Source organism: Epinephelus lanceolatus, chromosome 20 (genome assembly GCF_041903045.1).
Source record: "Epinephelus lanceolatus isolate andai-2023 chromosome 20, ASM4190304v1, whole genome shotgun sequence".
Classification (NCBI taxonomy): Eukaryota; Metazoa; Chordata; class Actinopteri; order Perciformes; family Serranidae; genus Epinephelus; species Epinephelus lanceolatus.
This window is the reverse complement of record NC_135753.1, coordinates 37,112,428-37,124,388: the sequence shown is the minus strand read 5'-3', so window position 1 is coordinate 37,124,388 and position 11,961 is coordinate 37,112,428. Positions and strand designations below refer to the sequence as shown.

General features: G+C 43.7%; 1 protein-coding gene across 1 annotated transcript in view; it reads left to right on the top strand.

Moving 5' to 3' along the window:
* The first annotated feature begins 1,884 nt into the window (after positions 1-1,884).
* reck (reversion-inducing-cysteine-rich protein with kazal motifs) overlaps positions 1,885-11,961 on the top strand; it is a 109,565-nt gene continuing 99,488 nt past the window's right edge. The window contains exon 1 of the mRNA XM_078162551.1: positions 1,885-2,059. Within this exon, the coding sequence (XP_078018677.1) occupies positions 1,987-2,059 (73 nt within the window). The 5' untranslated portion in view covers positions 1,885-1,986. The remainder of the gene's footprint in view (positions 2,060-11,961) is intronic.

Sequence of the window (11,961 nt, the reverse complement as noted above, 5' to 3'; positions counted from 1 at the left end):
GTGCGCGAGGCGGCCGCCCCCCGCTGCAGCTCAACAGTCAAAGTGCTGCATGTTAATTACCAAAATACAAATAAACAATTGAGCTAACGGTGAAAAATAAGATATAAATATGTGCTAATATACTTACAGTAACTTGTTGCACATGTGTTATAATAAGCATAAAAATCAATAATCTATAAAAAAAATTCAAATTCCCTTCTTCAGAAGATCATACAGTAAATTTACTTTATAAAACAATAATAAAATGTACAAATTAACTTTCTAATTGCACTTGAAACTCTGGACACAGACACCAATATTTAAAATAACAGTTTTGCCAACCAGTGTTTTTATATTGGTGTTTCTTTTGTTTGTTGTTATTTATTCTTCTTTTGTTTCCAGGGAAACACAGAAATCAACGCTATGACAAAATGAAAGAACAGTTCTAAAGTCATTCAGTGTTTCATCACACTTCACACCTTTAAATGAGCTCAGATTCAATGTTACACATTTATTACCATGACCTTCTGTCACATGAAAAACTTATCTATTTATTTACTTATCTATATTTACTTATCTCCGTAACGGCTTATCCTGTTGGGGGTCATGGGAGGGCTGACACAGTAGCCCTTTTTAAACAGGAGTTGTGCAAATTTGCAGGAAAGCCCAATCAGTGTTTTTTCAGCATTGGCAGTATAAAAACAAAATCGGGGAGTGCAGCAAAATCCCGCCTACCTACTTTTGTTTATACAGAATGTGCCTTTTTCGGGGCAATGGGGGGCGTGAGCAAGTAACAAAACGTGTAGCTCAGCGTGTGACGTAAACAGTGACGTGGGAGGGAAGCTGCGGCTGGTCAGTCCTTCGGTGATTCTCTCATAAGTCGGCCCGTTCTTCACCGTCCCCGTCATCTGACGGTTAATGGCCTCTTCGTTTGCGAGGACAAGGAGGGCGCGCAATTCCTTGTCTCCCCAGTTGCTCATCTTTACAGTGTCTGTCAGGTTTGTGTTTCCCTCTTGCTACTAGCTGCTCGCTAATTCCTGCTATCAGCTGTTTCCTGTTTATCCACCGCCATCAACAGCTCCTCCCACAAGTCTTCAACAGCCCCTCACGTTGCGGAAGGCCGCCTCGATCTTTTTAAACTAAAAAGGTTTTGCCAATGTGTCTACCCTACGAGGCGGAAAATTGGGCACCTGGGATCAACGCTCGCAGCTTGCCGGCAAAATGGTCCAACATTCGCGGAAAATCTGGCAGTGTAAAAGGGGCTATAGAGACAGACAACCATTCACACTCACATTCACACCTACGGACAATTTAGAGTCACCAATTAACCTGCATGTCTTTGGACTGTGGGAAGAAGCTGGAGCACCTGGAGGAAACCCACGCTGACATGGGGAGAACGTGCAAACTCCACACAGAGCTTTGCGAGTAGAGCTTGAACGCTTCATAAAGTATATTAACACAAACTCCATGAGCTGTTCGTTGTGGCAGCCGGCTGCGTAGAGATAATGAGCTCTCCTCCTGCTGATCCGTAGCTGAGTGGGCACCAGAGAGCTTTTGTGGTTTCGACCTTTAGCAAATTGTATTTTCCAGCGTATAAATGTCTTTTTTTTTTTGATTAATTGGGAAAATTGCAAACAGTGTCTCAACTGTCCCCGGTCTCCCCTACACTGTGTGCTTGCAGCAGCTTATTAAAGTGAATAAAATGACAAACATCCTCCAGTACAAGGATTAAATATCTAAAATAAGTCTGTTTGTTGTGTTTTAAAATCCCAATCTTGTATTCTTAGTATCAGATGTAGTAAAACATGAGTGGTGATCTGTGCAGCCTCACAGGGTGGTCACCGTTAACCGGTGTCGTTCTGCGCATGTCCTCTGCGGTCCACACACAAGACCTGGAGAGAAAGAGAGAGAGAGAGAGAGAGTGTTAACAGGGATTCATGGAGCATGTCACAGCACCAGTGTTTTCTATGTCTTCTTATCCACGATGCACTTTAGGATTTCAATAAGATGCGTGTGTGTTTCCAGATAATCAGTTTCTTCCTCGCCGTAAACTTTTACTGCCAGCCGCTCCGAGCTCAGGGTGAGTCTGTGTGTGTGTGTGTGCGCGTGTGTGTGTGTGTGTGCGTGTGTGTGTGCGCCTTCAGCAGTGTGTCATATGTCTGTAATGCATTTCTGTGAGAAATAACACAACAGTGTACAATTCAAGCTTAAAGCCATCGGCTCTTTGCAGCGCTGCAGCTCGGGACTAACTTGTTGATCCACTGACAGCTGGCATCCTGTTGGCTCCATAGGTTCTAAGCGGTGAGAGCATCGCGCCAAACTCCCTTTGCAAATCTTATAATTTTACGTTGCCTTGCTTGTAAGTGAGCTTCACCACATTCCAGAGTAGACTTTAAGATGTCTTGTGAATCAGTGACGTCCTCTGGTAAATTCGGGTGAAAAAATATCAAGCAGCCTGCACTTTATAAAACAAAACCTGTACGTTTTATCTCCTTGACAATGCTAGCTACCGCCCACCCTGGCGCGTCTATGTGTGAGCTGACTGTGGGAATAACGGGAAAAAACTATTGTGAAAGTTAAAATTCAGGCATGTTTAGAGTAGGTATTGCACGCCGAATTAAAGAGTGGACCTTTGATATACTTGAAAGGTTTTTAGTGGTGGTATATTCGCCGAAAAGCAAAGCAACGGTGAATTAATCATTTTTGGATTGAGTGCTAGCATGAGCTCTGTCGGTCCGGGGGAACCTCTGGGGTTAGCATCCTGTGTAGCGTTTTCTGACAACAGGAAAATCTTTTTGAAGTTTTATGGCGCAGTTAAATAAACCAAAGGACGCCGGGTTCCTCATGTTAATAATGTAACTTGACTGCTGGCAGACTATAGTAGCTTTTTAAAGTAGATTTGCTCGTTTGCTTGTGTGACAAATCGCCGGGGAGAGGAGAGAAACAGAGCTGACATAGCGGATCGGAAAAAAGTGAGAAGGGACCGTTACATGCGAAACTCCTTTAAGAATTTAACACTTTTACGCCTTTTTGGTTGTTGGCAAATGTGCGCAGTTTCTATGAATAATTATTAACACATTTAATGAAACATTAGGACGTGTTCTGCAATTCGGCATCCACCCCAAACCTCAAAACACATTTAATTACATAAAATACCTCCTGTTTTAACAGTATTCCCATATTTTAATGTCTCCAAAATAGCAAGCACTTGCAAGCATTGAGCAGAAAGTTATTTTAATTAACAACAAAGACTGATATGTGATGATCAAGGCTGAAGATTTAATCCCAAATCCTAAATTCACTAGTTTCTGAGGTGAGCAAGAGGAAATAAAACTGCCTTGTGTTTCAGTGGAGTCTGGCTGCTGACAGAAGGAGCAGCATGTAAGCAATATGTGTCTGTTTGAATAGTGTGTTGGCTTTTCAGGGTGCTAATTAATTCACTGGGACTTGTTAGACAAACACAGAGGTGTGTGTTGGTGCTGCAGGACAACTGGCCATGGAAATGCTTTCACTTGTTAATTGGCTGAGTCAACATGGAGCTGCCACTTTGCACTTTGTTGCTACTGTGTTGAGCCATTTGGCGAGACGTCTTCTCAAGAGACCTTCAAGCTGTTGCCTCTCTTTGCTATCACTTTGGCCAGTGTGTATCCTCGCCTCCTTTAGTGGGTGTTTTATCCGAAGGGGCTCCATGGGCAGGGTTATAAATTGGTCTAACATGCTGGTGGGTAGGTCTTTGATGTTCGCTCCATATGGGTGCAGGATGTGGATTTGCTCCGGCTAAATATCACTTTGTATAGTTTTTTCTGTCTGACACATCTGCCAGGAACATGAAAGAAACACAGCTCTTTAGATCCTCATTTGGGGTGCACATTGTCTCCCAACGTGACGGCAGTAAAGGTCCCAGAAAATCCAAAAAGGTGTGTAAATAGTGTGGGAGGGCAATCGGGAGGTTTTGCCCATTGGATGATAATGGCTTCTCCTCCAACTTCCTCCCTGCACTTATTTTGCGTAGAAATTCCATACGTTCCATACTTCTCTTTCGAGTTTTTGCGAAACTTGTCTCTTTCATGTTGTGATTCGGTTATGGCGGCTAGCCGTGAGAGAATGCATCTGGAACCAATTTGACTCCTCAAAGCAGAAGGGGAAGAGGAGGGGAAGGAGGGAAGTGAACGGCAGCCCCCTTTCTTTCCATGTCCACTGCGAGCAGCCATGGGCCTGAGTCCTGCAGACCTAATTATAGTTTTGTGAACACAACATTAAAGTGCAGCATACAGAGTTGGATTTCTTAGCCATCCCTTGGTGTAGTGATATTTGGATTCGCTACGAAATATAATGTCTTTCCAAACCAGCAGCCTGGTGCTAGTGTTTTGTCAAGGCTAAATATAAAGAAGGAGAAATACACCCAAAAGATTAAGGGTCAGCTCTTTGGTTGACAGTTTGTCTTTCTGGGCAAATTAGCTTCCAGTGACTGCTGTGTTCCCCGGAGAGCCACTTTGCTTTGGAAGTCAGCATCAACAGTCTCGTTTACGTCACGTTTTTGTTTTTTTTTATTAAGCTAACTGCAGATACGTAAATGCATCTGCTCAATGCTTGTGTAACCAGCTAGTATTTAAATAAAGTAGCTCTGCCCCCGTCATCAGGGTCCATCACTGGACTAGTCTCCTGCATGTTTCTGATATGAATGTAATGATTAAATGATATATTTTGGTGGTTTGAGTTGAAGGTGTGAGAAAGAATAGTATCAGTAACATTGTTAACACTGTGCTACATTACAGAGAAATACAAAACCGTACTAATGAACCTTCATTAATATATGTCTGACTGCTGAGTGTGGACACTTCCTGTGTCTGTCCTTTCAAAGTAAAGTCACACATGGTCCAGTCATATCGGTTTGGATGTATTTTGACGAGGTGCAGCTCACATTTTCTTTTTCTGCGACTAAGCAACCAATGAAATCTCGCAGACTAATGACCTTTCTGGTCAGCCCTACAATAGAGTTAACTGTTGCCTATCTGAAAACACTTTGGGGAGTTGCAGGTAACATACTGGTGGCAACAGCTGTCAGCAGCACATCAGAACAACACCTCTGGTGTTTTAGAGTACGTCTACTTAGAGCCTCCTCTCCCTGCTGCCAGACTAAAACAGAGTGTGTAAAACTCCTGCTGTAAACCGAGCTTTTCCAAAACAATGACATAAGCTGCCCAGTGAGGGTCGGGGGCTGTGCGCCACAGTGCCAGTCACTTAAGAGGACAACCTCACTTTCTCTGTTGTCATTGTTTAAAGGGACAGTTCACCCAAAAATCAAAAACACATATTTTTCCTCTTACTTGCTATTTAGTGGACTAGGGGTGGACGATATGGCTCTAAAATAATATCATCATATTACACGATTTCTGTGTGCATACAGTGTACCTGAGCAGGTAGCGTACAGTGTACCTGAGCAAGTAGAGTACAGTGTACCTGAGCAAGTAGAGTACAGTGTACCTGAGCAAGTAGAGTACAGTGTACCTGAGCAAGTAGTGTACAGTGTACCTGAGCAGGTAGCGTACAGTGTACCTGAGCAAGTAGAGTACAGTGTACCTGAGTAAGTAGTGTACAGTGTACCTGAGCAGGTAGAGTACAGTGTACCTGAGCAGGTAGTGTACAGTGTACCTGAGCAAGTAGAGTACAGTGTACCTGAGTAAGTAGTGTACAGTGTACCTGAGCAGGTAGAGTACAGTGTACCTGAGCAGGTAGTGTACAGTGTACCTGAGCAGGTAGCGTACAGTGTACCTGAGCAAGTAGAGTACAGTGTACCTGAGCAGGTAGTGTACAGTGTACCTGTGCAAGTAGAGTACAGTGTACCTGAGCAGGTAGTGTACAGTGTACCTGAGCAAGTAGAGTACAGTGTACCTGAGCAGGTAGAGTACAGTGTACCTGAGCAAGTAGAGTACAGTGTACCTGTGCAAGTAGAGTACAGTGTACCTGAGCAGGTAGTGTACAGTGTACCTGAGCAAGTAGAGTACAGTGTACCTGAGCAGGTAGCGTACAGTGTACCTGAGCAGGTAGCGCACAGTGTACCTGAGCAGATAGCGTACAGTGTACCTGAGCAGATAGCGTACAGTGTACCTGAGCAGGTAGCGTACAGTGTACCTGTGCAAGTAGAGTACAGTGTACCTGAGCAGGTAGTGTACAGTGTACCTGAGCAAGTAGAGTACAGTGTACCTGAGCAGGTAGTGTACAGTGTACCTGAGCAAGTAGAGTACAGTGTACCTGAGCAGGTAGTGTACAGTGTACCCGAGCAGGTAGAGTACGGTGTACCTGAGCAGATAGTGTACGGTGTACCTGAGCAGGTAGTGTACGGTGTACCTGAGCAGGTAGAGTACAGTGTACCTGAGCAGGTAGTGTACAGTGTACCTGAGCAGTTCATTACCTGAGCAGGTAGTGTACAGTGTACCTGAGCAGGTAGAGTACAGTGTACCTGAGCAGGTAGAGTACAGTGTACCTGAGCAGGTAGTGTACAGTGTACCTGAGCAGGTAGTGTACAGTGTACCTGAGCAGGTAGTGTACAGTGTACCTGAGCAGGTAGTGTACAGTGTACCTGAGCAGTTCATTACCTGAGCAGGTAGTGTACAGTGTACCTGAGCAGTTCATTACCTGAGCAGGTAGTATGTGGTGCCTTAATGAGTACTTTCATTATTTATACCATGCGCACATGTTGCTGTTAAAACCAAATGACTCACTGAAGTAAAACATGTGAATGCAAGACTTTACTTGAAAATTGAGTATTTTCGCATCGTAGTAGTGCGACTATAACTAAAGTAAAGGAGTGACTACATCCACCATCAAATCCTAAAAGCTTGTATCTGTTTTGATTTCAGGCTGCAGCAGTCAAGATATTTAATATTTCCTGAATCATTGACTCTGTTGCTTTTTGTTGTATAAGACATAAGCAAAGGGATGTTCCAGTATAATTATATTTTCTGTTCATTTCCTGTACTTCCTGTCTTCTTCCAGTAGCCTACCTGTATCATGTTGTGCATACTGTATTTGGTACAGGCTGTTTATCTCTGCGTTCTCCCCCAAATGATTTGTTCTGAAACACTACAGTAGAAATGCAATTATGTTGCGTCAACTTTCCGTTTAATCTGAGCGGGCTACAGTCGGCTCGACTGGGCTGTGACTCCAGTATTTCCAAAATAAAACTGTGTGTCTGTTCGGCTGAATGGAAGTAGTTTGGAGCAGGTGTTGTGGAGGCTGTAGTTACTGTGTGAGTGTGAGCTGACTGGAGACAACCAGTGTGATGTAGTGGCAGAGTCACACATCAGTCTGAAGCTGGTGTGCATGTTGTCGCTGCAGAACAAAGGACTTCCTGAAACACGGCGACGTCCCAGACTGCGGCAGACTGGAATGGATGCATGTTGGTGTCTCTTTAGCCCCTCCAGCCTCCTACTACACAACCTCTGTGTGTCTTACCCTGTGTTGTGACCTTTGTTTATGCAGTTAAAGTCTGTGCACTTTCCCAGCAGTGCTCCTGTCAGTGGTGGTATTCTTTCACAATCCCGCTTGATTCACAATTTGCGATTTAATCACTAGAAAATGGGGCCTTATTCTCAACCCTTTTCACTGCAGTGCACTGTGTACCAAACCACTGACTCATGTCTTTAATTGCAGTATAAAGGCAGTTAAGCCGATGGGTTGTGCAATTGCATTTTGCCCAATGCCTTCCGCCTCTCCACATGGACTGTTACTCACCACTCAAACTTGATTGGTCAATACTGTTGGGACTGCACATGGAAAGTTAAGCTAAGTGGCTTAGACGGGCACATTTACAGAAATGTTGAGTAATGTCTTTGAATGAAGTACAGAAATGATTGATGAAATGAAGCTCTCTGTCTGGCCAGAAAGGAAAAAGCAGACACAAGTGTGTGGGAGCAAACGACTTTAATTTGAAACAGGAAGTGGCAGGCAGTCATCCAGTCACGGACTATAGTTTACCTCGACTTTCGTGTACACAGCAGGCTCCCGTTGTTGCAGTTCAGCCCAAAAATTCATACAGTAGAAGGGAGCCGTACCATAGACTGTAAAAGTGATGGGCGTAGCTTCCATGACATCACCTATTGGTTTGTGGACTCCTGTTTTAAGCCTCGAGTTCGGCATTTTGATCGTTGCCATCTTGTTGTTTTAAAGCCAGAAGTGACCATATTTGGACACAAGGCTGGAGCTGTGGAGGAGCGAGAGGTGGAGCGTACTGAGAAACCGAGGACACTATCTGCAGACAGTCTGTCACTCAGAGCAGCCCGTCCTTAATCATGCGTAACTTCAAGCCTTAATAAAGTGTAAACAGGAAATTAGCTATAGAGACCAAAACCGTTTTAAGTATCAGGCTGTAAACATGTTAATTTCTGCTGTAAAGTTTGACATTTCAACATGGAGGTCTGTGAGGACTGACTCACTTTTGGAGCCAGTCTCAAGTGGACGTTAGAGGAACTGCAGTTTTTGGCACTTCTGCGTTGGCTTAATTTTCCAGCCCTTGACGTTGCCGCTTGAGCTGCACCCACTGATCAGCTCCTCCCTTCCTTCAGCTGTGGTCAATGACATATGTCCCCGTGTGACTGGTGGAAGCTGTGCAGCCTTCGGCCACTATCGGAGTCAAATGCCACCAATAACATTGTTTGTAAAACATTCAACCAGCACTGATTACCAAAAGGAGAATTTTTGTCATTGTGGCGGCACCAGTTCTGACACTAACACATAAAGTCAAATCCAATATTCCTCTTAATCCCTCCCCAGTTTCTGATGAGGTGGACATGATAACCCTTAATACACATAACCTTATTCATCCCTACAACAGGAAATACTTTTTCCCTAACCTGATATGAAGTGTGCGCTGCACATGTGAGCATTTTTGATGATGGCCTCCGTCCAGTCCTTTGGTCTTATCACATTTAACCATAGTTGTCTTTGTTTTTGTTGACGGGCAGTGGCGGCTGGTTTTGAGCCATGACTCCTTCTATTCTGGCTCCCAATAACACAACAAGACAAACACATTTTAACACTCCTATGGAGCCTACAGCCCTGTGGGGGAGAGGCAGCTGCACCTCCAGCTGATAACATGATGTCATCGTGACGTCGGCCCTAAAAGGGTCCATTAACTCTATTAATTGAACTTATAGACATTTAAACACCTGAGTGAATGTAGCTGAAACGCTGATCAGTGAATCGTCCTCTCTGCCCCTCCCTCTGTTCCCTTCCTCTTCCTCACTCTATGTGGCCATATGCCCCTCATTATGTCATTTCCCATTACACACACAACATACAGTAGGTCAGGTCTTCGTCCTTCTTTGATTCTGCTAATTGAATATGAAATGAGAAGGCAGGACGTACTCTACCATCTGGGTGTGTGTGTGTGTGTGTGTGTGTGTGCGTCTGTGTGTGTGTGACACATCTGCTCTTTCTCCGGTAGGCTGTTGTATGTGTGTGTGTGTGTGTGTGACTGTGTGTTACCTAGTTTACATCTGGTCAGCATGTGACTGGTTACTAAGGCTCCTTATGTAACCATATATACACACCGCAAAGTGCGAGACAGTTTCCGGATACTGAGACGCACGTCAATACATCAGATACTATAACAGTTTTTATGACGTTTATTATGGCACACTATACTGTGACTTTTTGTTTGTTTTTATCGCATACTATACAATGTACACAGATTAATTTATTGAGTTTGTTGCCCAAGTTGAGACTTGAATTTAATGCATCTTCAAGACAACCAATGAACATAATAATGAGCAGGTCCAGAGGGCTGCACCATGAAGCAGGTCGGACAGAGCCAGGCTCTCTTTGCGCTAGCTGCTCGACACAGCCTAAAGCCCCAGTCAGAGATAACAGATACCACAAAGGTGGTTATTAACTCTGTTAACCCAGGCTTTCTCCTTCTTTCTTCTTCTTTGACTTGCTGTTAAAAAAGAAGCCTGAAGCAAGATTTACACTTCTGCGTTGAATTGATGCCGTGTCCTACACCGTAGCCTGACCTCCTCAGAAACAGACTTCCTGTTTATTTCTGTAAGCTGAAACCATTTCCCTCAGTGGAAACAAAACTTTAATTTACTTTAATTTCACCGATAAGAAACAATAAATTGTGAAGACAATAAAGCCTCCACAAAAATAGCATGTTAAGTCTTGTGTGTGATTTATCCTGGCTTCTTAAGAGCAGAGGAAATCTCTGCTAGCTGCTAGGCTAATTTATACAATTTAAAATGCCATAGGCTTGTGCTAATAACGTTAGCATGTTGTATTTGTTGGAAAACATGTTTAGTATAAGACAGTTGTTTTGTCAGTGAACCTTGTGAGTTGTAATGGAGCTGAATTTTGTAACGTTACCTTTGTTACATGTTGCTGTTGTCCCTGGCTTCATATGAGCAGAGGAAAAGTCTGCTAGCTGCTAGGCTAATTTATACAATTTAAAATGCCATAGACTTGTGCTATAAACATTAGCATGTTGTATTTGTGGGGAAAATGTGTCCAGATAAAGACAAGTGTTTGTCTGTGAATGCTGCGAGTTATAGTGAAGCTGATTTGTGTTCTTGTGTTTGAAATTGTTGCTATTAAGTCATGTTTAATGTGTGTTTAATATGTGTTTAACGTGTGTTTTGAATCAACTAAACTTTATAGCTCTGTCTGACACAGACACACCACTGCCGAAAAATAAATGCTCACATCGGCGTAGGCTACAGCGTAGGGTCTGAGAGCTGACGCACAAGTATAAATTCGCCTTGACACAACACTCTTGACAAGTAGACAATTAGCACTATGTTGCCAGGTAAAATCCCGCATGTCTTGAGCTTGGAAATTTGTGTGTCTGAAGTAACAAAAATGCACATCTATCAATAAACAGTAAGCGAGACACATTTATTCTGCAGTCTGCGGTGTAGAGCCAAACTCAGTTAAAATGAGAAATGTAAGGACGTAGTTTACGGGGACAGTAAATCCTGTGACAGTGCCCTAAGTTTCCTCGACCAAGATAAACATCAGCTGCACTCAGTCCACACTGAAGCTAATGATCACTGTGTTTTCTTTGCCCTCTCGACTGTCAACATGTAGCGGCTGGTGAAGTAGTACTCATGTTTGCCTAACACCCTGCAGTGAAGTCTGCCAACCATGTCCAAAGTATTTTATGGTCACCTCCTGCTGAAAGTCAGCTCGTTACATGTCCAAACTTTACTGATTAGCAAACTGATAAACTGATGTAACTCTGGCTTTCATATTATATTTGAGAACTACAAGTCCATCCGAGGAGAGTATTGAGACGGAGCAGGACGTCGGCCTGTCCCGCCCCTCTCCCTGAAGTTTCCTCACGTCTCCCTCACAGATGTCCATCTGAAGCATCTGGCAGACAACATTAGTTCTGTGTCAGGGACAAGTAAATGTTCCACCCATCAGTGTCTCCCGCTGAACACTGTCAGAGACGCCGAGGGAAACTTGGTAGAAGCACAAGTTTTTCATTGCCTCACATGTCACCAATTTTCTCACATGCTACTTTTGTAGGATAGGTATCTCTATCAAATCTCCCCGAATGTCATTCCTCGTGTTAAAAGCCCCAGAAGTGTTTGAATGATTCTCTGGGTGACGAAAAAAACAGATGCAGTTTATCTGCTCATCTTTTTACAGGGTGAACCACAAATCTGTTTTCTGCCAAACATGCTGTGTTGATCCCTGAATGCTCAGCTCCTTATGGCAAATCTCAATTAATCAGTGCACAGGAAGTGACCTTTGACCTCCATCCATTAAACTCTCCCCCCACAGTGGCCCTGAGGAATGCAGGAAGGAGGGCAGTAGCATGCGATAGGCAGCCCTGCTCTGTGTTTGCTCATGTGTAACACACATGTCACTGTTGTTCCTCTGTGAAGCGTTGTCATTGGAAAAGTCAGTGTTCACTGTTTTACGCCTTTAATCAACATCTGAAAGGTGAAATCTGTATTGTGATCTTCTCAGTGTGTCATC